At 38.3% G+C, this 26,498-nt stretch overlaps 1 protein-coding gene across 2 annotated transcripts in view; it reads right to left on the bottom strand.

Moving 5' to 3' along the window:
• Positions 1-2,709: 2,709 nt before the first annotated feature.
• The window catches only part of LOC107806812 (villin-4), a 34,550-nt gene continuing 10,761 nt past the window's right edge, over positions 2,710-26,498 (bottom strand). For both annotated transcript variants that reach the window (XM_075254123.1, XM_075254118.1), the window contains exons 8-23: positions 25,327-25,489; positions 25,089-25,236; positions 24,862-24,962; positions 24,526-24,681; positions 17,850-17,918; positions 17,689-17,757; positions 17,449-17,586; positions 15,176-15,304; positions 10,246-10,393; positions 10,071-10,081; positions 9,625-9,765; positions 4,703-4,828; positions 4,568-4,633; positions 3,757-4,084; positions 3,440-3,681; positions 2,710-3,349 (exon numbers count right to left, since the gene is read on the bottom strand). In XM_075254123.1, the coding sequence (XP_075110224.1) occupies positions 3,236-3,349; positions 3,440-3,681; positions 3,757-4,084; positions 4,568-4,633; positions 4,703-4,828; positions 9,625-9,765; positions 10,071-10,081; positions 10,246-10,393; positions 15,176-15,304; positions 17,449-17,586; positions 17,689-17,757; positions 17,850-17,918; positions 24,526-24,681; positions 24,862-24,962; positions 25,089-25,236; positions 25,327-25,489 (2,149 nt within the window). In that variant the 3' untranslated portion in view covers positions 2,710-3,235. The remainder of the gene's footprint in view (positions 3,350-3,439; positions 3,682-3,756; positions 4,085-4,567; positions 4,634-4,702; positions 4,829-9,624; positions 9,766-10,070; positions 10,082-10,245; positions 10,394-15,175; positions 15,305-17,448; positions 17,587-17,688; positions 17,758-17,849; positions 17,919-24,525; positions 24,682-24,861; positions 24,963-25,088; positions 25,237-25,326; positions 25,490-26,498) is intronic.

Here is a 26,498-nt window from a genome sequence, read left to right as displayed (position 1 = left end):
GATCAATTTCTCGGCCCATTCTTAAAGTGAAGAGTATGTATAAATGTACATGAACCCTTGTTTGCTGAAGGTGACCCTTTCCACTTCATTAGGGGCTAAAACTTTAATATTTTGCTAGTCATAGTCTTCCTTCAGGACAGGGATACTAGTAGGACTAATAGAAGAAGTATATCTGCTGACTAGCTAATTTCTGTCATTTTTAGGGTTAGGAGGTTCCTTTTGTACTTGAAGATCTGTCCTTAAATTTAATTGAGAGGGAATGATTGTGTTGGTAGTAGGAAGACCGACATCAGCTTCCTTGGTTTTGTTCTTCTTAGAAGGGCTACCACCGATGTAAATGCCTGAGTTACCGGGGGAAGAGGTAGAAGAAGGCATGATGATGGAAAATTTGAGTAAGAAAATTTTACTTAGAAAGAGAGTCTGCAGAAAAGCTTTAAGAAAATTCGAAGAAGAAAAGTTTGTAAAAGTGAAAGGTAAAAATGATGAGAAGTGAAGGAGTTTATAGGCGGCAAAATTTATGGTCATCATTACCTAGGAAAATGGCGAAAATATTTACCGAATTACGGGATAACACATGTTCGGCTCATTAAATGCAAGGAAACGTGCGTCCTTTCAAGTGTCAGAAATCGTTCAAGAATTTTTTTGCCAAGAAAAGAGGTCTTATCTACTTCCTGGTAATATAAAGTTTAGTCACCGGAAAGTAGGGGGACTATCTGTATGGGGTAAAATCGATAAATGACAAGTGGATGTTCGTCAAGTTGACACATGGCAGTGAAGACAAATAAGATATGAGTCAGCAAATAGCTAGCGCCGATTATGAACATGTAACCGGTGTTGAGTGAGTTCTGAAGACGCTGGAACCGGGGAGAAAGTTTGAAAGGAAGATATCGGATGGAAAGGGCAGCATTCAATGAGAAGCCGTTACAAAAAATCTTTGCATTTATACTCAAATGTTATGCAGTCATCAAGAGGAGTTTTATTCATATTAAAGAAGAGCTTGATTTGGGGATCTTGTCTCCTTGAATTGAGCTAAATAGAACTTGTATTCATTGTAGGACACGAAACATCTGTACGCAAAAAAATAAAATTGCTCTTATTATGTTAACAATATTCTCTCTTCTTGTTTTACATATTGTCTTTATTCTTGCTTCCAGGGAAGCTCGTCTCACAGTCAGGCTTGTATTTTCTTCAAGTTCCTTTATTCAATTTATTTCTGTTCTTGGTTATTTTATATTCTTGGATCAAATTAATCACGTATGTATAAACGACGTTACAAATTCAACTGTACCGTTTTACGAGTAAACAACTCCATGGTCTACAGCTTCTACTGTGGAAGATATTCAGATGTATATGCAACTATGTCAGGTGCAGCATATTCATTGTTATAGGGAAGGTAATGCATTGGCAGATTTCTTGGCTAATCATGCATTTGAAGTTGATGGACTGGTGCAATTCCATTCTTTTGCAGGACTTCCATCCCAAGCTCGCAAAATCTTGAACCTGGATAAGGCTCAAGTCCCAAACTTCATAATCAAAACAAGAAGGATTATTGCAGGATGAGCTCTATAGTGTTTTATGTCATGACAGTTTACGATAGCACTTGTTACAATTCTATCGCCAGATACGGAAGGAAGCTTATTCATGAGTGCATTACTATGGATAGGTTGGGGACGTCCAGTGCAAATGACAAAGGAGTACCAGTTTTGAGTTTCTGCAGATTTATGTTAAGTTAGTTAGGTTAGATAGCTGTAATGTCAAGTTTGAGTTACGCAGTAGCTTGAAATTGATCCTAGCCTTAGTTATTTTCGCAAGTTCTTTTTTTTTTAAAATAAATTGTAAGACATTATTTGGATTTTGATGTTATTAATAAAATTAGCCAGTAGGCAGAGTGTCTAGTGGTAATATATATATATATAAAAGACATTCTTTATTCTTTTATAAGCACAAGAGGAATATTATCAGATACAAATAATGCAGGTGAATAGTCAAAGCTGTTGTTCTCCTCATAAATTGAAGTTGCTTCAGCTATTGACTAAGATAATCTGCGGAAAAGGGGGAGGCAGATATGTAGCAGATGCTGTGTGTTGTAAGAGAAGCATAATACATTGCTATGAATATCAGATATCTCAATTGTGGGATATGTTCCTGAATATGCGAAGGAATGATGTTCGAATAGGATTATAAAAAACACACCACTCCTGCTGTTATTTGGGTAGATGATAAGGATAAAAAGAAATCAAATGAATAGCAAACGAAAAGATGTGCTTTTTTAGAACTTAGTTTAGCATCAGATTTTTCTGTTTCCTTCAGCTGGTTGTCCTAGTTTTTTTCTCTGTCAATTTGAGATGGTAGTGCCAAAACAAAGTTCGCATCTACCACTATTATATATTTATATCTGCCAGACGCTAGTATTCCTAACTCCCAGCATCTATTAAGCATACAAGTTTCCGTCAATGCCTTGTATTCAGGAACATGGGTCTCAGAATTGCCTCAAGCCACTACAGAAAAAAGAAGATGAATCTAGATTTGCAATCACAAAAAGAAACAAAAGTATATCGATATATCTGATGTAACATTATAATCAGACTTATTGATGGAATTCACAAAATTTTAACAGAGTGAAGATTTGATTGTTATTAAATGGGAAAAAGAATCAACAGCCAGACTTACAGAAATTAAACAATCCCAACACTGCAGAGAAACTAGGAATTAGGGAAAACCAATCAAGACTTCCATTTACTAAACAAATAACAAGTGGAGTGGTTACACACTGTACACAACCTCGCGTCACAGCCTAATGAGTTTTCATTTGCAAACCCCCAGGTTTTCTATTAAATCAATGATGGCTAAAACCAACCAAAAATAAAAAAAATTGGAAAAGAAATAGGATGCGTAAAAAAATGCAAACTCACAACAAACAAAAAGAATCAAGCAACTAACTTATAATAAATTAGCAAAAAGAAACCCCCAAAAATATCACTGGAAGTAAAGAAGGGATCCTTAGTCCTGTTCAGTTCCGAAACATAGGACCAGTAGCAGCTAAAATTACACTGGCGCTGTCCCTCAACACTGTTGAAATTGGTCCCTTGTTGCTGTATGAGCCAATTATAGAAAACTGGAAGCAATTGGAATGGGCGAAAATTGATAGAGAAGGGTTGTAAAATTCTCTAAGTATGTTTTCTTCTATCCGCAGTCTATGCTGCAGCAACCTGGGAGAGAGTAGGCCTGGATGCACTCAGAACAACTGGAGTGCCATTTTTAGCTTATTCTGTTTCCACTTGGGTAACTTGTAGAAAGCATCCTTAGCCATCCCAAATTTCTCTCTGAACTCTTCTGAAGACAAGTAAGTCTGCAGGGAAGGAAAAAAAAAAGGGGATCATAGTAAAATCAAAAAAAGCATCATGTACTATCCTCCAAATGGAGCTTTCTGAAGACGCACCTCTCGCTTAGTTACATCAATTTCAGTAACAGGATCTGCTGCTGTTGTTTTAAGCCGGTCATAAGGATAGATCGGAAGTCCTTCCTCATCTTCAGTTTCACCCTCTTTCACATCTTCCTGTATTGTTTCTGGTTTAGGTTTAGGAGCCTCCTCTGTTGTACTATTAACTGAGTTCTCCTTTGAGTTTGCCTGAGGACTTGATGTGAGGGTTTCAGTGCTCAATTTTGGTGCCTCAGGGATCCCTTCATCATTTGAAGAGGTTTAGTTTTCTCATATGGAGAAACGAAGTTGTTAGTTCCAAGATAAAGAGACTGTACCTTTGATAGAGCGAGGTATTATGACGTCCTTGGCGGGTAAAGGTTTATCAAAACTTGCTGTTAATGCTGCAATAGCAGCTGATCTGGGTGCCAATTTTGCTGAATCTGGAGTCACAGATTTTGGATAAAGCTTTCTCACCATTGGTGGAGGCGTAGATAGATTTCTAGCATTTGGGTTCTCAAAAGTAGCTGCCAGTGCGTTAAAAGCAGGAGACCTGCCCCTAACACGAACTCGGTCAGGGCTGAAAGATACGCTCCTCGATCGCTGTGACTTTTCAGGGGCAGCAGACCTTCCACCATATGACACAGGTGTTCTCCTTTTAGGTTTCTGATAAAGCAAAGCATGCAAAGTTAGAAAAATCAGCACGAAGATAGAGGAGTCATTACATGAAGGGCAACAACAACTCAAAGAACTCACCCAAACGCTAAAAATTAGAAAAGGGACAGCAGTCTATACAGGGAAGAAACAAGACACCAAAATCACGTGGAAGCGCCTAAGAGCAAGATGATTCTATTTCCAGAAATATATGTATACAAAGGGAAAAAGCCATCTCTTCAAGTAGACTTTGAAATAAAGTTTGCATTCTATAAGTCGTATCTTATAAGAATGATAAAACAGCTTTGACTTTTGCAATCCCAACAACAAATTTGAAAGGATAAATCAACGAACAAAGTGTCATATGAACTAACAAAGTGCCAGATGGTAAAAGAAGAAAATAAAACAAACATGGACAATGAAACGTATAGTAATTCATTACCACTGTAGTTCCAGGAAAGGAAAGACAGCAAGTACATATAGGAAGAAACTTACATCCATTGGTGGAGGGCCCCCATTCTTCACTAGTGTGAGCTTTCTTTGGAATGAGTTCCCATGCATCTGCCAAGTGTTCTCTATTAGCAAAAATTAGCGTCAGAAATCATATGAAAACATCATTAAGACACTTACAGCAGATTTAATGGAGTCCCAACTGAAATGACGAGTGAAGAAAGGCGGTTCACTCCCTTCCATAACAATATATATTGGAGCTTGGTGAGATAGTTTCTCCATAAGAAAATCGTATTCCAGGAATTTCTGATGGAATTGATCAAAGATAATGTCATATTACAAAATAAAATTAACAAACCACGAGATCACAAATTCAATTTTGGTTTTGTTAAACTGTGCAGCTATAAACTTTATGCTTTAGCACTTCATAAACTATGCAAAACTAGTGTTTAGGTTTCTGAAGAATTGTTATCTTATACTTCCCAGGGAAACGGCATTATCCAGTTAATCTTGTATTCACAGAGGAATTCAAGAAAAAGAAGACTACATGTCTTCAAAGATTGGAACTTGGGTGCTGAGGCAAGAGGAAGTCCACAAAAGTAAGAGATAATTAACTCTTTTGGTGTAGAAAGAAAGCATAGATGAAGAATGCTGGCGATGATGGGGGTTTTGTGAGTTATTTAGTGAATCACTCTGCTGTTTAAATGTCAAGGAATTTCAGTAACAAGGGTTAGCTATCAAAAAAAAAAAAAAAAAAACCCTATTCTTGAACATGGGTTACATGTTCTAAACAAAATAGCTAAGCATGTAACTTCACTTTATACATCCCTATCAAGGAGAATGGAAAGGGTTCATTCTTAATTTTTAAAAATATTAACTCTGACCCTATATATGAGAAAAATGCCAATAGCAACTACTGGAAAAATACGTTGAACAGGTGATGATGTCACAATTACATTGGAATATCAGTACATCCAGCTACTTACATAAGAAGAGTAAAGCGCAACCTAGGATCCAGATTACCAAAATTTAAGCTGGGCGTTTGGGTCTTACTAAAATCCTACACGAATGCTCGTGTGACACTACTTGGACACTCGAACATGTTTTAGACATCCACCCAGTTTTGGCCTTTCCGCAAAAGTCTTTTGAGCTTTGATATTTCTTACCCATTTGGGACCATCATGTCACCCTGCTAGACACTCAGGGCTCACTTGATTGCACTATAAAAAGTAATCTACGTATAAAACTCAGCATTATGCATTATTTGATTTCTGGTATAAAATTTGGATTATTAGCACACTGCATTAATAAGTTAGTATTTGATCTCCTGTATAATGTATACGGGAATCTATGTTTTACTTTATACTCGATAGACATGGAATAAGACGTGTATCAGCAATACTGTGACAAAGTTAATTCTTCACTTCGGCATTACAACTGCACAACAGTCCTTGTTAATATTTCATCACATAACAATCTCAAAATTATCATTCACCGAACAACCAATTCCGTATTTCAATCCCTAAATAACTAGTCCTCGAACCAAATGGTCCCAAACTAGAAACTATGTTCCAGTTCTCTATTTGGAAGTCCTCACGTCGGGGCTCCCTGCAATCATTCAAGGAAGTAGCTCTTGACACGACTCTCTTTCCTGCTCTTTTCTTAATCAATGTTTAAATTGTAAATCACACATTTAAAGGAACAGATAACACTTAGTTATCACACATGAAATTTCTTTGACAAGTTTTATTTAAATGATACATGAGACTGAACAGCCAGCCCTCTTTCTTTTCGTTCCACGGTGTACTTTTTTGGCAATAAGTACCCAAGGGTATGCTAAAAGATTAGTGTGGACTTGACCCAGCTTATAGATTGAAAGAATCTAAGAAGTCCATAATATGTGCTATATCATTTACCATATTCATCCTAAAGCAAAAGCCCAAAATTTCAAAGACATCTAAACTGTACAAAAGAAATGTAGTCCTTTTTCCCCTCAAAACACTTACTATTTCTTTTCTATCCAAATTTTCCAAATGATACATAACAAAATCATTTCCAGATTTGTCTCTAAATCATAGCTAACTCTTCTCCCAACCACTTGTTGAGTACATCAAGTCTTCTGACATCACCAACTGAACTCCAAACATATGAAAAATGTTATTCAAATTTACCAATTCTGCATGCAATATAATAGGAGGTGGCCGATTGATCCAGTGGAATCTTCACAAAGAAAACATCAACTGCAGATTTTGAGGCCTAATCTTTTTCTTTTCTTCCTTTTTTCTTCTCTTTTTGGCTTTTTTTCCACATACTATCTTGTTTCAGACAAGCACCAAGTGCTGCAGTCCAACAAACAAGCTACTTTGGGTAGCAGTCTACCATAGTGTATTTTTTATAAAAGACAAGGCTGAACAAATCTGGGAAGAGCTCTTTCAATGTCACATTCTCCAGCTATTTCTCAATTCACATTCTATCTTCTTCAAGATGCCAAACTTTATACTGAAATTCTTCAGTAAAGGCCTTATTACTTCCACTCAATCAAATTGAAGCTTCAAGGAGGGCGAAAAGGAACATGCTAAAAATCAGCAAGCAACTGGGGATAAAATCAGTTGATGTTGAAGACAAGCTAATGGAGCTCCTTTTACGAGTTGAAAATGCTAGACCCAAGAAACCTCTCTCTCCTCCTCCTCCTCCTCCTCCTCCTCCTCCTCCTTCTTTACTTCGCAAACAAAAAATATGAAGGGAGATGAAGCTTCTTGAGTTGGGGATGGGCTTTGGGGGAAAGGCAAGAAAAGGGAGCAGAGTTAAGGGTAGGAGGCCTTTGACAATTGATCACTGAATTTGAAGTCATATGCTGGAACGTTAGAGGTCTAAATGACAAAGATAAAAGGGACATGGTGAACATTCTGTTGCGGAAGTCGAATGCTGATATTGTTTGTCTGACAAACAAAAATGGAGGGTATATATCATTCTTGTATCAGTCAGATTGGAGGCTAAAGATGGACTGATTGGGTAGGGTTGGAAGCACAAGGGAACAGTGGTGGGATTCTTATTTTCTGGGACAAAAGAAGATGGAATTGCCTGGAGAAATATTTGGGACAGCATTCAGTAACTATTATGCTGGAAGAAGCTACTTCTGGGCTCCAATATGCTTTTAAAGGAGTTTATGGTCGACAAGAAAACGAGGAAAAAACTATGAAGGGAAACTGCCGCAATTAATGGGATTATGACACAACCATGAAATGTGGAGCAAGACTTCAATGTGATAAGATTTGAAGAGGAGAAGCAAGGGAGGGCCAGAAATACAAGAGCAATGAGGCTTTTCAAAGTTCATTCATGATCTGTCTCTGATTGATCTGCCTCTTCATGGGGATGCTTTTACATGGTTTAGGGGAAGAAACAGTCAGTGTGCTTCCAGGATAGACAGATTTTTAGTATCAGAAGGTTGGGATGAACATTTCAAGTTTGTGATACAGAGGGTTTTCCCCAGAACCACCTCTGATCATTGTTCAATCCTTCTGGGGTGTGAGGAATGGAGAAAAGGAAAAGGATACTTCAAGTTTGAGAATATGTGGTTCGAACACCAGGGCTTTATTTAACAGTTAAGAGAATTGGTGGAGCTCTTATAATATCTAAGGTGAACCAGATGCTACACTTGCCAAGAAATTAATGATGCTGAAAAGTGATCTTGAAAAATGGAACAGAGAAGTGTTTGGATATTTAGAAGAAGAATAAGGCATTGGCCAGTGGAAGCGATAGATCATGGACAAAGAATCAATCAAGATGAGGAGCAGATAGAGACAAAGAGAAACTCTATTGAAAGGGAATTAGAGGAGGTAGCAAAAGCTAAGGAGATATCATGGAGACAAAAGTCTAGGTGTCTATGGCTAAAAACATGGAGATAGAAATACAAAGTTCTTCCATAAACCAGCCAATGCCCATAAAAGATTTAATTGCATTGATAAGATGGTAATTGATGGGGAACTGAATGATGATAAGAAACTCATAAAGGACCATATACAGTGCTTTTATGAAAATCTTTTCAGAGAAACAGAAGAATGGAGGCCAACCCGGGAAAATGAAAATCTAAAGAGGCTTTCTGAAGATGATAAAGAGTGGCTGCAAAGACCCTTTTCGATGGAAGAGTTGGAGGTTGTAATCAAGTTTTTCAAAGGTGACAAAGCTCTTGGCCCAGATGGTTTTAATCTATACTTCATTCAGAAATGTTGGAATATTGTGAAGAATGATGTTTGGAAGACTGTGGAACCATTTCATCAGAGAGATACCTTTGTTAAAAGCTTAAATGCTATTTTTATTGCATTAACTCCAAAAAAGAAGGGAGCAGTCAAGGTGAAAGATTTCATGCCCATTAGCTTGTTGGGAAATGTTTATAAAATTATTGTTAAGCTGTTAGCTGAGAAGCTCAAGCTAGTAATTGATAAGCTAATTTCAGCTCCCTTTCAATCACGATTCAATCACTAGAATATTTTCCTTGAGGCTCCCCTATCTCTCTCTTGTTTACTCAAAGAAGCAGTGTCAAGCGATGAAAGTTTGTTTTCTTACTATGCTCATCCTCTCGTTAGATCAAATGATTATAAATACTTTTGCTATTGAACCATTTTCTTGACTTCCATATATCCTGTCACAAATCCCTTAACCAATTTGCTTTTATTATTTTGAATTTTAAAAAAAATAAAAAATCATTTGCATTGCAAATTTATCTTGCTACGATGCATTGCGAAATTACAACTCATAGATTCCTCAACAGCAGAGAGTTTCATCATCTAAGCTCTCTCGACATTCTTCTTAAATTGCAACAAAGAACAAAACCTAATTTTGGTACTCCATCAGTTCTTTACAGAACAAACTGAGGGTTTATCCCTTAAAACTTCCAGTCATTCAAGGAATTCAAACAAGGCATGTCCTATCTGAATAGTACATACCAGGATAATCCTATAACATGCTCAATCCAATTTTCTGAAGACTCAGATTAACAACCTAAAGTAAACCTCACCAACAAATAAATGCGGAAGTTTATATTTAGTAGTTCATAATCACCTTAGTAATGAAAGAACTTCCTAGATAAAATGTTGAAGGCATACCTCACCAATGGATAAAGCCTGCATTTTATTCTTGTACTCTACCAGCTGGCCAACCCAAACATAAATATCCGAATGACAATCAAGGATAAAAATATCTTCTGTCATCAAATCATCTTGGTCGAAATTGTAGATCTCTGTCACCTGTAATACAGAGGTGAGTTGTCACATTGGACAAGTTTTAAGAGAATCAAGTCAAAGTGAAGTCTAGAATTTTTCCGTTAGTGTTGACTTGATGATAAGTGGGCATCCACACTTCGTCACTTAAGGTGTCTAATAACTATCTATTATATACACAAGCTACTTGTAATAGGATACAGTGTGTATCTTGTGACCATTGTATTTTATCACTTCCCCTCCTCTCTCACGAAGTAATTAGGCAAAACAACAAACTGCAAAAGTCTAAGAAGATTTGAGCGATAAAAAGAACAGTCCATCCGAACACTCACCTTTAGATCCCCTGGAGATCAAGTCAAATTCCAGTAGCCAAGAAATGGAGAAGTGAAGAAAATTAAATTAGTTGAACTACTAAAAGCAAAGAACCATATTACTGCAAAAATGTTGATCTATTCTTTAAGTAAAAGATTCTGAAAATAAAAACAAAAAGAAAGTGAGAATCCTTACCTTTTGAGAAGGTGCACGAGAACAAATGAGGATCGCTTTCAGCATCCCGTCCAATCTTCTCACTAGGATATTCAGATTTTCCACCCAATAACTCCCAAAATTGCTCAGATTCTGCCCCTTCTTTTTGCAGTTTCGACTGCATATCAGGCTGCACATTGTGTGTGACAAATAAGACAAGGATATAGCATAATTAATAGAACCAAGATGCTTCAGTTTTTGTTTTTTTGTTTTTTATGAAGAGAACCAAGATGCTTCAGTGAGAGCACAAAACTGGTTCAATGCTCAGACCCTTCACATTCCTTGTCGCACCTGTGTCGACTTGACATGATTTAGGTGTGGGTGTGGGATCCACACTGGATTGGTCAAGTTACTTTTGGGTGCTCTGACTACATCTATGACCAAGAAGTATAGATTAATTGGGTATTTGGTTTGAGTTTGGTTCATGTCATATATATAAAGTTATATGAAGTATCTGAACGTTATGCTATATTACACGAGTATCTTATGAATAGAATATTAAGTGTTTAGAAGGAACGAAATTTTATTAGTGTAGTTAAATAACTTTAATTAATCGCATTATATACTTATATATGTCGTAATTTACATTTATTGGTCGTATCCCAGCACCTATATCCACACTCGGACCCATACCCCTGATCCTAAATTCATGTGATGAAGAATCCGACCTCTATATCTGCATTCGGATCAAGTACCCACAACCGAGTCCAAAAACATAGTCGCAAGTTAACGAGTTACGCAGGTTTCAACAAATAAACATTAAATGTAAATGTGAGAAATATGACACGGGAAAATTATATTATTGATTAATTTTCTATGTTACAATAAGCCTTAATTATATGTATACATCAAGCTAGTGTATATAAATCATATGTACCGAACTTGTTACATATGTAGTTAATACGAGGACCAGTGAGGGACTTGGTGAAAATCTGATCATTCAACTTCACAAACTTTGTAGCAATATCTCTCGAGAGTATCTTTTCTCTAACAAAGTGACAGTCAATCTCAATGTGTTTAGTTCTCTCATGGAACACTGGATTTGACGCAATATGAAGAGCAACTTGATTAACACACACAAGTCTCATCTGACTAATATCACCAAATTTCAACTCCTTGAGCAACTGTTTGATCCAAATTAGCTCACATGTCGCCATAGCCATTGCTCGATATTCTGCTTCTGCACTAGACCGAGCAACCACATTTTGTTTCTTGCTCTTCCAAGACACCAAATTTCCTCCTACTAAGAAACAATATCCAGACGTAGAACGTCTATCAAAATGTGATCCTGCCCAATCAGCATCTGAGTATCCAACTATCTGCTCATGGCCTCGATCCTCAAACAATAAGCCTTTGCCTAGAGCTGATTTTATATACCGAAGAATGCGGACAACTGCATCCCAATGACTATCACAGGGAGAATCCATAAACTGACTCACAATACTCACAGGAAAGTAAATGTCAGGTCTAGTCACTGTGAGGTAATTTAATTTACCAATCAACCGCCTATATCTTGCAGGACCACTAAGAGGCTCCCCCGTCCTGGTAGAAGTTTAGAATTCGGAACCATCGGAGTGTCAACATGTCTACAACCTGTCATTCCTGTCTCCTCAAGAATATCTAAGGCATACATCCGTTGTGAGATCACAATACATGAGCTAGACTGAGCGACCTCAATACCCAGAAAATACTTTAATCTGCCCAGATCCTTAGTCTGAAAGAGATGTTGCTTCAACTTACTAATACCATCCTAATCATTGCCGGTAATAACAATATCGTCAACATAAACGACCAGATAAACACAAAGATTTGAAGCAAAATGTCGATAAAATACAGAGTGATCAGCTTCACTACGAGTCATGCCAAACTCCTGAATAACTGTGCTGAACTTACCAAACCAGGCTCGAAGAGACTGCTTTAGACCATAGAGGGACCGGCGCAACCGACATACAACGCCACTAGACTCCCCTTGAGCAACAAAACCAGGTGATTGCTCCATATAAACCTCATCCTCAAGGTCACCATGAAGAAAAGCATTTTTAATGTCCAACTGATAGAGAGGTCAATGGCGAACAACAGCCATGGATAGAAAAAGGCGGACTGATGTTATTTTAGCCACGGAAGAGAAAGTGTCACTGTAATCGAGTCCAAATATCTGAGTATACCCTTTGGTAACAAGACGAGTCTTAAGTCGATCAACCTGGCCATCTGGACCAACTTTGACTGCATACACCCAACGACAACCAACAGTCGATTTGCCCGAAGGTAGAGGGACAAGCTCCCAAGTGCCACTCGTATGTAAAGCAGACATCTCGCCAATCATAGTCTGTCGCCACCCTGGATGAGACAGTGCTTCACCTATAGACTTAGGGATGGAAACAGAGGACAAAGATGATACAAATGCACAATGGGATGATGACAGACGATGGTAACTTAAACCGACATAGTGGGGATTAGGATTAAGTGTGGACCGTATACCTTTTCGTAGTGCAATCGGTTGACTAAGAGGCACAGTATTAGCAGGGTCAGGTGCAGGACGTGAATCAACCGGGCCTGATGCTGGTGCGGACGACGATGATAAGTCAGCAGTGGTGGAGCTGTAGAAGGTTGAACTAGACTAGGTGGTGGCACTTGAGCTATAGGTGGTGGAGCTGCAACTGGAGCTATAGGTGGTGGAGCTGCGACTGGATCTATAGAGGAAGATGAATGGAAGATAGTGACTGAATCTCCAAAAGACGGAACTGGTAGCACCTCAGAAATGTCAGTGATTAACTGGACTTGTGAAGTATGATTGGGTTTCAAAGAAGGTAACATCAATAGACATAAAAACCCGCTGGAGGTCAAGAGAATAACATCGATATCCCTTTTGCGTTCTCGAGTAACCCAGAAATATGCACTTAAGAGCACGAGGAGCTAACTTATCTTTTCCTAGAGTAAGGTCATGAACAAAACACGTACTTCCAAAGACACGGGGTGGAAGAGAGAACAAAGGTAAGTGGAGAAACAGGACAGCGAATGGAACCTGATTCTGGATAGCTGAAGATGGCATACGATTAATAAGATAGCAAGATGTAAGAATTGCATCCCCCAAAAACGCAGCGGAACATGAGATTGTATGAGTAGGGTACGAGTAGTTTCAATAAAATGTCTATTCTTTCTTTCAGCTACCCCATTTTGTTGGGATGTGTACGGACAAGATGTTTGATGAATGATCCCATGGGAGTTCATAAACTGCTGAAATGGGGAAGACAAATACTCTAGGGCATTATCACTACGAAATATGCGGATAGAAACCCCAAATTGATTTTGATTTTCAGCGTGTAAAAGTCTGGAAAATAGAAAACAACTCAGATCAATTTTTCATCAAAAATATCCAAGTGCACCTGGAATAATCATCAATGAAAACTGACAAAGTAGCGGAATCCCAAAGTAGAACTAACCCAACTAGGACCCCAAACATCTGAATGGACTAAAGTAAACGGTGACTCTGCTCGATTATCAAGACGCAGTGAGAAATGCGAGCGGGTATGCTTACCGAGCTGACATGACTCACACTCTAGAGTGGACAAGTGAGATAAGCCAGGTACCATTTTCTGAAGTTTTGACAAACTAGGATGTCCCAACCGTTTATGTAATAAATCTGGTGAATCAGTAATGGGACAAGTTATTGAAGGAAGACAAGATGCGAGTCCATGTGATTTTGCAAGGATAAGGTAATAAAGTCCATCTGATTCACATCCGGAACCAATGATCCGCCCCGTACTACGTTCCTGTATAAAAACAAGGTCACCAAGAAATAAAACAGCAGATTTAAGTGATTTGGCTAAGCGACTAACGGCTATGAGATTAAAAGGACTACCAGTAACATAAAGAACAAGAACTGAGTCTAAAGGTAAGGAAGGAAGTGGACTTGCTTGACCTATTGCAGTTGCCATGGCTTGAGACCCATTGGCCATTGTAACTGTTGGAAGAGATTGAGAATATGAAATACTAGTGACAAAAGATTTGTTACCAGAAATATGATCAGATGCACCTGAATCAATGACCCAAGACTCGGAGGTTGAAGATTGGGAGACACAAAGTCACGCTACTGTCTGTTGGAACAACGGAGGCTAATCCTGAAGATGTCTGTTTACGTGCTTTGTACTGAAGGAACTCAATATAATATGGTAATGAAACCATCTGGAATGGATCCAACGGATTGTGAGTTAAAGGCTTCTGATATGAATGCCATTATAATGTTGCGCCGAAGAGTATAAAAGTGGTCGGAATTTGATTTAAACTTGAACGAAAAGACTCGGAATAACCTCCTGAGTAAGCTGTCCAAAAAAGTTGTCGGAAAAAATCACTGTAGCTGCCGGAAAGTCAGTGTAGTTGCCGGAAAATCTCAAAGTGATCGGAATAAAAAGAAAAAAGTATGGGTAGGCTCGGAATTGCTGTGCGACCAGGCTGTCCTGAAGAAGGTCGGCCAAAAAATGGCCGGAAGAAGCCTCACGCGCCGGCGCGTGACGACGGAGACTAGCTTGAAAATATTTTCCGGCGGCGCATGAGGGCACGTGGGAAGGGGTCTGCCGGAGAAATTTTTACGGGTTGGTCGCCGGAAGTGAAGCACGGCGACTGTTTTGAGTGAGTTTTCTTTCCCGAATGTTTTCTCACTGCTGCTCTGATACATGTGAGAAATATGACACGGGAAAATAATATTACAGATTAATTTTCTATGTTACAATAAGCTCTATTTATATGTATACATAATACATAACCTACTCCTATTAAATAAGGGATTAGGATTAATTACATACATTCACATAACTATTCTAACAGTAAAGACTACCAAGCATAATTCCTTAGTAGCTTGCAGATAAAGGTCAAGTAATACATGTTCACAATGAGAAAGCATCATATGACAACTTGCCTTGATAAGATCCAGCTGCCTCTCAACAAGTTCCTGGTCCTCAGAGGTGGTAAGATTTCCAGTCCATGTGAAGACAGAGGAGCCACTGTGTAATATGTAGCAATATGAGGAGTTCAAAGACGAAGCCACCTGATCCCGTTAAAATGGTAAAATGAAAATTGTGATTTGTTAGCCAAACACTACGTAGGCAGAGTGCAGAATAACATAAGTGTATACATGTAGCTCTCAACAAGCACAACAGACACAAATTCAGGTAAAATAAATTTTCCGAAAAACAATGACCACTCAATTTTTAGTAACTGGACTGCCTATCTAATATTAGTTTTGTTTCTATTAGGATCTACGAAAAAGAAAAGTGCAACAACTTGCAAAACCCAATTCGCTGAAGAACTACATAGGAAGATGTTTAAAATCAGGATTTGCCATACACAAGCATGACGTTTTCAGGAATAATATATGGTGTACCTCATCCACTCAATGATTTATTAATTATTCCAATTATTTCATGTTAAAAACTTTCCAAATTGGGACATCTTACAGTAATTGGAAAACATCTCAATTATAAGAACAGCTCCTTTTTCCTATAGCTGTGATGTTCCACTGAATACATACTACCTCCACCAACACAGGTATTGGGTAATTCTGCCTGTTAAAGCATTAAGTAGATAAGGAAGAATTCACCTAATGTTGCCACATCTAGAATTCGAACCTTGGTTTCCAAGGTTGTTACTTCAGCTCTTCAAAGAGCTTTCAAGCATTCCAACTCAAGTAGTCGATGTTTTTTGAATAAAGTAATCCTTCTTTTGTGAAAACAAAAAACCAAGTAAAATGCATTCTTTTACTTCTGCAAGTACATCACATTAGTCAAACTATCTTTTAATCTCTGCAACAAGTTAAACACAGATAAAATAGGACTGAGGGCAACAAAAGAATTTGGACCACAACAAGCTCTTTAAGGAAAGATTTGACAAGCTACTAATCTACTATGTCATCTGCAGGATGACATTTCTGTGAGGGTCGCTTAGTTGGACACTAAGGTCCAGATACAGATACGGTTTTGGTGTAACAAGATTAAAACTTTCATCTGGAAGCATTTTCCTTTCCAAAAAAAATCTCAGAATCAGAGAAGACTGCAGTCCTCTCAGTAGCATTTGAAGAGTAGTAGGCTGGGCTAGCAAGATAGAATCTAGAGTGAGCAACTTCTTAATTGATGATCTATGCCTGTTTGTTCCCTGACACACCCTGGTGACGGGGAAGTAACAAATAAGAAAATGTGATAATTGACATCATAAAAACCAAGAGAAACTAGTGATAAAACGAAAACAGTATTAATTTATCAAAAAATAAATAAAACTACTTTCAATGTCCATATAAAATAATGAGAAAATCGTTTAAATAATGGAAAAACTGGAATCCTAAACTAGAACTCTTAATCACTGCTGACGAAGAACAGCTAAAATGGAAAGAAAACAAAGCAAGAGAACAGAGATCCTAAAATAACTAGGGAAAAAATATAGTAGAGATCCTAATATACACACGAAACCAAGAAATTAAAAAAGAATACTCCCTCTCCAATTTATGCGGTACCATTTGACTCAAGTTACGGAGTTTAAGAAAGAAAGAAGACTTTTGAAACCTGTGGTCTAAAACAAACCTCAGGTATTTGTGTGACGGTAAATCATGTCATCAAGGATTAAATGAGAATTTTAAAATTAAATCATTTCTAAATATAGAAAGGTGACACTTTTTGGGACAGACTAAAAAGTAAAGTGTTTACTTCCTTACCTCGGGTAGGTTGAAAAAGTGTGCCATAAATTGGGATAGAGGGAGTAATATGTACTGCAATCTGAGCAGTACATGATAAATGGTAATTCCCCAACCCCAACCCCAGCCCCCTTTTCATCCCCAGTCAGTTAGACAGAGTGAAGAAGATTCCTAATTGTCAAATGCTGAAGATTCAGCGGTCATGAGTTACGCCATTCACTTTTGAATCGGAATTTCTAATCTCACTTAAACAGGAACCAGCACAAATAAAACCGTTTTAAGATGGATTTGAGGCCAGAGATATTAGGAAGAATGAGAGGACTTCTAAGTCAACCATGCTGAATAAACCAACCCACTCGCACCCTTCTTCCCCTTGTAGCATCCTTTTGTATATCATTTGGAAATGGGAAAACATTCTACATCGATTCACATTCCAACTAGACACATTTATGACACCTCCAGTACCAATATGTGTGCATGTATATAATGAACTGGCAGGATGGACTTACAGGTTCTACTTGAATTGATTGCATATTATCAGGTCCAGTACCCTGAATTCGGAATAATGCAATTCCATCCTCTTTATATGTATCATCAGCAAGCTCCTTCTCTACTAGGTGTTTTTTGTATCCTTCACTAAGACCACCCTGGTAATTTTAGTATAAATAAGTTTACAATAAATGTTCAAAATGATTTTAGAAAAGACGAAACAATAGCCTCAGTCAGACACTTTCTGCACTTCCACAAACCTTAAATACAATAAAGCTCTGAAAGATGACAAAGAACTGGAGTGGTTCATATCCTTCATATATGCGAGCCTGGAAGTTTTCCATATTAATCAAAATTCAGCATCAACTCTAAGTTAATGATCAATTTTCAATTTTGAACTATTATCATGCCAGTGAATTACCTGAGTAGCTGAGAACTTCAGTGACTCACTTATCTTGACTGCTTGAGAAATTGCTGAAACTCTATCTTCCTGTGTTCCATAACAAGAAAGCAGGATAAGTAATGCTATTTTTTTTTTTTTTGATGAAGTAAAGATTTTTATTAGCATAAGTAATGCTATCTCTAAATGTTTAATAGCCGTTTAGAATTTGTTTTGACACAAGCACAAGGGAACCTTTCAAAACTACACATCCCCACTCTACTTCCTGAACCAAACCAAAAGCCATATTCTCTCCACTTGCTTTTTTTAGTTCTAGAAGCTTTCAACATTCATTTTCTTTGCTGACTTGATAACTTGAAACATGCTTCTTTTATATGTTATATAATTTTTATTGTATCCTTTTTATATTGATCGTTAGCCTTTCCGATTGTTCACAAGTTAAGAAGTCTGCGAGATAGAACATTCAATACACAGGCAGCAAGAGAAGAGGCGGATTGAAGGACCTCTCAAGTATTCTTTTGGATTTAATGGAAGGAGAGGAACAGAAACATTTTGGAGAAGTTGCAACTACTTGTATGGAAGATCAAGGGATGTCCTCTATTTCTTATCAATGTTGGAGTTGATACAGATTTCCAAAAGGATAGATGCCTGCAGAGGCAGATCTAGGATTTTTAGTATATGGGTGCACTACTAAAAAATGAGAAAAAAAGGTATTACGTGGAAATCGATCCCTCTTCCTCTTGGCAAATAACTCAACTTTCAAGCAAATGCACCATTGAAACTTCTTGGAGCATGGGTGCCAAGAGTTAATATTATACCAATTTTAGAAAATATGTACATAAAATATTTAATTTTGCAAAGAGACCATGGGTTCACGTGCCCCGCATTGTACCCTATGAATCCGCCCCTGGATGCCTGGCTTGATATTTTGGTTTGATATTCATTCTGGCACTTTCTTGATGCCAGAATATAACGTTGATTTACAAAAACAGTGTCAATTCAAGAAGCACTAGCCTTGGACCATATTCCCGTAGGTTCGTTCAGTGATTTGTTTGTGACTTGCGGATATGGGTGGTTCGGGTCCTGAAGGTCCCCGGGAGCGTTTTTGTATGCCTACTAGTTAACTAGAAGCCTTGAAGTTCGAGGAGTTGACCAAAGTCAACAATTTGGGTTAACATGGTTCAAATCATGGTTTGAAGCTTCTAACAAGATAATTTTGGACTTGTACAATTTTCGGACTAGGACCCCAGGGGCTCGGGTACAGGGGCTCGGGTACACGATTGCATGAAAGTTGGAAACTTAAGAATTCACTTGACTTGAGTCTTGATTTGATGGTGGGGCGTTTACCTTCGTATTTTGAACCTTCTTTTTAGAATGGTAACAATTTTCATATATCAAAGCACTAAAGATGTACCAAAGCCATATTTACAGGAGAGAAAGTGGAAGAAAGGAGGAAAAAAATGTCCTACAACTTACAAGGATTCTAAATCTCTAGGATAGATTCAGTATTGACGGTAAATTCCTCTTTACACCAAAAATAAAATAACAAAAGGGCATTCATTTTGATCTTCTGAATTGGGCTGCATGTACCCTCAAAACATCTTAAATTTCTTTCTGTCCAGATAGTTCACCAAATGCATGGTGGTATCATCTTCCATCTGCTTTTCTGCCTGGGAAGACCACCTCCCCTGTTCCAGCATTGTTCCAGCATTTAAGCAATTCCAAGGAGCTTTTTGGCATTACCCAAGAGAGACCCCTCATACACACAAAAAATGTTCCAGATTTGTGAGGTAACCTCACAATGCAAAAAATAGATGAAAGTTGGTATCAGCCTTCCTGCCATATAGATGGCATCTAGAACACAAAGGAAAGCCTCTCTTCATCAGATTTTCTTCAGTTAAATAGGCCTCTTTTATCACTAACCACATGAAGCATGCCATTTTGTATGGCATTTTGACTTTCCATATATGTTTCCATGGCCACAGTTCTAGCTGAATGAGAGCTTTGTTGAGAGTCTCATAGATAGCTTTGACTGAAGAGAGTTCGATATATGTTTCCCTATGAAGATTCCCTAACTGTTGCCCTGCCTCCATAATCCGTCTTCCCTTTGTTCTGTGCCCTTGAACTGTCCAAGCACCTTATAGAAATTAATAATTCTCATAATTTCCCAATCATTTAAAAATCTTCTGAAAGTTAGGTTCCATTCCTGATGAGTCCAAACTTCTCCAATTTTACATCCATGTTCTTAGGATATAAATATCTGGAAAACCCATCTTTAAAGCTCCCTGTCCCAACCAATTATCCTCCTAGAATAAGATCTTCATACCATTCCCCACCCTAGAATAGGTTCCTAGTAGATCTCTCCTCTCCCACCCCATAAGGAGTAGTTAGCTTTTTAGTTGTCCATAGCCCCTCTTCCCAAAGATTCTTTTTCCTTATTTCCATGCCATAGAAAGCTCCTTCCTAATTTGTCGAATCACAAAGACATCATGTATATAGGCAAAGCATCTAACACACTATTGTTCAGGGTTAATCTACCTCCCAAGGATAGATATTGACTTCTCCATTTTGTAAGCTTTTTCTCACACCTCTCCAAAACACCATTCCAGATCTCCAGAGATTTGTTGCTCCCATAGGCATTCCCAAGTATGTTGTTGGGCAGATTCCCTACTTTAGCCCCTAGAATTTGTGCCAGGCTCTCCATCTCAGGACTAGATTGACAGAAAATAATGAGCTTTTTCCCCAAGTAATATGTAGGCCAGAAATTCCTCCAAATATAGTGAGAATCACTCTGATCATCCTCAGTTGATCTTCCTTAGCTTCACATAGTATAAGTGAGTCATCTGCATGAAGCAAATGTGTGATCTCCAGGCTTGACTCTCGTTTCGGGGGTTGACCATGTGAGCCTGGGTTGATTTTTGTTGACTCTGACCTAGGGCTAGAATTAAATGGGATTGATTCCTATAGCCTTATTTGACCTCGTTAAGCATTCTTTGGCTAGAGTGTGGATGTTTGGAGACCATAGAGAAATGAAAAGGCATTCTCGAAGCTTGAAGCTTGATTGGAGAGGGTAAGTATTTTGCCTAACCTCGACTTGAGGGAATTCTCCCTGGACTTGTTTGTTAGATGCTATGAGGTTGGAGGTAATGTATATGAGAAGTGACGAACGTATATACATATACCAAGGGTTTATCCATGCTCGGGGTAGTTTTTTAGGCCTTATTATGCTTTGTTTTGCTATATGTCTTTACTTGTTGCACGTCTTTACTTGTTGTATGACTACTTGAGCATCTTATTCATGCTAGAATAATATTATAGGCATCCTTCACACGCTAGTTTAACTTTCATGTACTTGTCTTACATGGTAGAGTTGCGTAGTCATACACTATTTTTTTTTAATTAATATTTTTTTAGTAGAACCCACCCATGGTGGATGGGCATTTAAGGTGTGTCGCCATGACTGAATGTTGACAATTCTATTTGATTTGAGTGCTAACGCACCCATAGTGGGTGTGTTTGTATGTCCATCTTCTTCGTTGACAATTCTATTTGATTTAAGTGCTAACGCACCCATAGTGGGTGTGTTTGTATGTCCATCTTCTTCAATCAAGTTCATGGCTCACACACCCATATTGGGTGTTTTTCCTTGATACACTGTTTCATATATGCACCTTGATAACATATATCTCTTGTTCTCATACTTGTTGAGTCTATTGAGAGCTATTGAGCTTTTAGGGCGTTTGGACTCACGTTCCTGTTGAGGTATCAGTTTAGGCAAGTCATTACATGTCCGTGTAGAGCGTATGGATTCCCTCCAGAGTCACGTGATCACCATTCTACTTTAGGTTGTATGTGCGAAGTTTTTTTATGATACTAATTGATGAGTTTGAGCATAAAGGTGGAAACTTTATCCGTTTAAGTGAATCCTCTATGCTTATTCATGCATTTTTATATGCTCTTATATGCATATAGATTATGTTGTTTTATGTGCCTCTTCTCTATCACTGTTATGTATAAAATTTTAGATGTTATGTAAAGCGTGTATCTTTTGCCAAAATTCCGTTATTACTTTGTTAGGGTTAGACTTGACACTTATTGAGTACATGTTGATTATTTTACTCATACTACACTTTTGCACATATTTGTGCAGATACAGTCCGGGTACTAGCAGGATCCAGGAGTGAGCCTAGTAGTGGTTCGTGTGGAGACTCGAGGTAGAGTTGTCCGTTCGTTTTCATACCTTGAAGCAGTGTTGTTAAAAGCTCGCTCAAAGCACGCTTGAGTCCAGAAGCTCGGTGGAACCCAGGATGTGAGCTTCGCCTCGCTTAATTGGCGCTTTAGTGCATGTGTCAAGGTGTTAAGGTGTATGCACCTGTTACACTCCACACCTAAATAAAGCTTGGTAAGTGTGGTCTCTAGCGTGGCTAGTAAGCTGGCGACACGTGTGAAGCTAAAGGGGTTTACACGTTTCAGCAAGCTTTCGCCAGCTGTCCCACCCGGTGTCATAACCGGGGCGGGGCAGCCCATTTTGCATGAGGACCCGGTGGAGATTTTGCATGAGGACCCGGTGGAGATTTCTATGATTGGTACCTGCATAAAAAACGGTAGTAAGGCTCATTCTCTCTGATTCTAGAAGTATTACCAACACTTGTTCTCCCAAAATACTCTTAACGCCCCTTTAAAATTTCCTAACAAATAAAGGCAAAGTCGAAGGTGAGTCTGAATCTAAGCAGGATTTAGCGTGAAGGAGCCTGGAATCATCGTTGTAATAGTTATTATCTAGTTGGATCGATTTTTGGGATTCATTGAAGGCAAGGTGGATCATCCTAGAAGTGTAGCTAGTTCTTCAACAAGGTATGTAGGGCGACTTTCTTTGTTGGCATGAATTAGTGTAAGTTTCTCCTTCCTTCTAAATGATTCCTGCACTGAATGGTTTGGTGGTTCTAAGCCCCTCCAAATGATGTTGTTTTGTCCTTGTATATTCTTGCTGGTAGCGTTCCTGTTAAAGTCTAAATTGTTTCCAGTTGGCACCCTGTGGTCGAGAAGTATGATTCATTCTGAGTTTAAACTTATTATCTCTTGAAGATGATTCTGCATATCACGGGTATGGCACCTATTGTGCAATCACTGATCGGTTGGGTATGAAAAGGCACAATATGATATACTACTGAGCCCTTGTGTGGCCAGGTACGATCGAGCCATTGTGTGGCCGGGTACGACCGATCCTTTGTGTGGCCAGGTACGACCGAGCTCTCTATGAGGCCAAGCATGGAATAATATGCTATAAAACACCACCTGGTCCTTTCATGGCCGGGTACGATCGAGACCTCTTGAGGCCGGGTATGATGTGATAAAAGGAATGAATCTTACCGAGTCCTTTGCGATGCTACGATATAAAGTAAGATGTCCCAATGTAGGGCTAAGTAATCTTATATTGTATTCAATGCAAAGATCTAATAAGTGGCCTACTCCTTTATAAAGTTGCATCTTTACAAGTTATGGCTTCTAAAGTTCATGCCCCCTGTGACTGTTTTCGGTAGCCAGGTTGATATCATGCGATCATGTTTCTTATACTATGACTCTGATTTATATGCTTTCTTAGCTTTAGATACTCGGTACATTTTCCGTACTGACTCCCCTTTCTTTTGGGCGTTATGTTCATGTCCATGGGTGCAGATAGACCCGGTGACGTCCCTCCCCAGTAGGGTGTTGTTCCTGTTGATAGGTTGTTGCTCTCCACTCCTTCGGAGTAGCTGTTCAGAAGTCATTAGGTACTGAAGCAGATTCATAAACGTTTTGGGCATGACGGGGCCCTATCCCGACCAAGTTGTGTAATATATATATCTAGGCCCTATCCCGACCAAGTTGTGTAATATATATATCTATCTCTTTTGGTACTCTTAGAGGCTTGCAGACTAGTGTTAGTGTTTGATTGCATGTAATGGTCGGGTATGGCTATGCTAGTGACAGTGATGATCATGTATAAAATGCCAATGTTTCTTTTGATAATCAGTTATTCACATGTTAATTCTGGTGCTAATGCTTGGAGGCCTCAATGGCCCGATTTTGTGGATAAAAAGAAGGTAATAATAGATGTTGGTTCGCACGGGCCTTCAGGCATCGTGTGTCAGTCGCTCATCCCAAGGTTGGGGTGTGACAGCACCTCACCAATGGGTTATGTCGTTAAGGGCACAGCATCATATATAGAGCTTAAATAAGTTTTTCCATTCTTTTGTCCAAATAATTATATTTGTGTTTATAGTTACCTTTTCTTGCAAATACATTTATGTTTTTATATTTTTCACTTTGACACTTTTTTTTGCCAAGACCCACACTTTAATTGCGCTTTGCCTTTAACGCTTCAACAGACTTTAGAGCTCTTTTGCAATTTACGCTTTTGACTACTCTGCTTTGAAGTCACTTTCGTCTTTTGTTACTGTTTCTTTATACCAAAGAGTGATGTATTATCCAGGGTTATGTATTTTGGTTATTTCCGCATTGTTCCAGACTTATTATGTTTCTTATTTATGATATTACAGTGAGACTTTATTTATATTGTCTTGTTATGGTTGAATATGAGTGTTGGTTCGCCAGCGGATTGGGTTAGATGTCATTACGATCCTAGTGGCATTCATGTCGTGACACACATAAAATTTTCCGGGAACAGAACAGAGAATGATAATGCTGACGATTTTACCTCAACACTTTGCTTTCCAAACCAGGTGCCAATGAGATGTTCCTCCTTATCTTCTCCAGGATAAGAATATTGGAATATATAGCAGTCTCCACTATAAAATTTTGATTGATCTGATGCTTGAAGAAGAGTCTTCTGCTGGCCATTCACACGCCACACCTGAACATTGAAATGATGAATCAAATACTTACAGCAATGTAATGTTCCATAGAAGATATTTGTCCAATATATTACTTCACACGCTTCTCGTACTTTGCTTCACAAATAACTTCTACTTTAACATGGAAATCACCAGAAAATCTTTGTAGATCAATACGGAAATAGACAGAAGTTAGACACCTGTAAATTGCCTGTGCAGTCAATATATGGTTGAGGTTCTTCCTTTGGAGGAGCTGCTTTCATTAGGCCCCTCACATTAAGCCCTTGACGCTTTAGAAGCGCTGAAGAACCACGAGGAAAGGAGAACATCAGTACTATCATCAACAGGAGAAATTGCGCGAAGAAACAAAAATATGTTGCTTTTTAGTTCTAGGAATTAGCAGAAATCCACCAGTAAAGTGACTAACCAGCAACTTTGCCTCTACCATCCTCCGTCACTGCCACATTAGTTGATTGAGGCCAAGAGTCGAACTTTGAGCGAAACATGACAGTCTCGAACCCTTCAATTACACGAATTACATGGCACTTTGGTCTATCAAGGCCACGGAGTAATTCCTATAAGGTGATAGTGAAATGAGATAATGATAGGGTAAACATAAGTTAAGATACAGATTTAATAATCCAAACCGACAAGTGAAATATTACATCTGCAGCCCCACTTGCAGTTTTCCTATCATCAAGAGAAGTGTTTCTTCCCATCCACACAAAAACTTCTATTCCACAATCAACTATATAGCAACCATTTGTATCTAGCAACTCCCTTGTCAAAGACTCAATCTCAAGAGGTTCTGCTTGCCCTTTCTGAACTCTGTAAAAATAAACAAATACCAGCAGAATTGAGATGTAGAGGCTATAAAGGTGATCATAAGAAAAGGAAAAAGAAATTACACTTCTAACATCTTGAAACGTATCTGAACAAGAAATCCTTCTTTAGTGGCAAATGTTTCTCAAGTATAAACGTTGCACATTTACCTATAATTTGCAACTTTTGGATAAACATCATTTTGCTTTTTATTTACTCTGGTCTGTTATTAAAGTCTGAAACACTCCAAAAGTACCTGACCACAGCAGAAATAAACTGGAAAAACATGAACTTTATACCTCCAAAATATGAAGGTAATAGAAGATCACTAAACATAGATTTTTAATGCTTGAGTCTTATTTTAGTCCCAAAGGCCAACTTCTGTATGCCTCCTAGGACTAATGTTAGTATTTCTAACAGGGAGTCTCCCTCTCTAGGATTCCAGCAAACAGATTTCAATTCTTTTCTGTTAAAGTAAACATTGTTCATAAGCATCCAGAGGATGCAAGCAAACTATAATGTAAGATTAGCTCCAGTACATATACTTTGAGCATTCAAGTTTCAAATAAGATTCATGGAGCTAACAAAATCAATGATCTGTACGATGCTATTTACATTGTGCAAATTGCACCAGCAAAAAAGAGAAAGTCAAACACCTAGCTTTCAGAGAGTGAATGGGAGTTAAAACTTCATTAAAGCATCTGCAATCTCTTTCTGTCCATACACACCAAAAAAATGCAGGCAGAAACCATTAGCCAGATCTTTTTAATAGGCTTTCTAACTCTCCAAAGTCCCCAGCTTGCGTAAGCATCTCTGTTACTATAGGGCATTACCAAGTGTACCCCAAAATCTCTTAGGGGTCATTTGGTAGGATGCATTAGATAAGCTAATGCATGCATTAGCTTTGTGTATTAATAATACATTGTTTGGTAGACATTTTGAACCTATGCATTAGTTATGCAAGCATTAGTTATACATCCTATTTGGTATTATCCTATGCATAAATAGGATGCAT

This window comes from Nicotiana tabacum, chromosome 1, assembly GCF_000715075.1.
Source record: "Nicotiana tabacum cultivar K326 chromosome 1, ASM71507v2, whole genome shotgun sequence".
Taxonomy (NCBI): domain Eukaryota; kingdom Viridiplantae; phylum Streptophyta; class Magnoliopsida; order Solanales; family Solanaceae; genus Nicotiana; species Nicotiana tabacum.
This window is presented reverse-complemented; position numbering and strand designations above follow the sequence as displayed.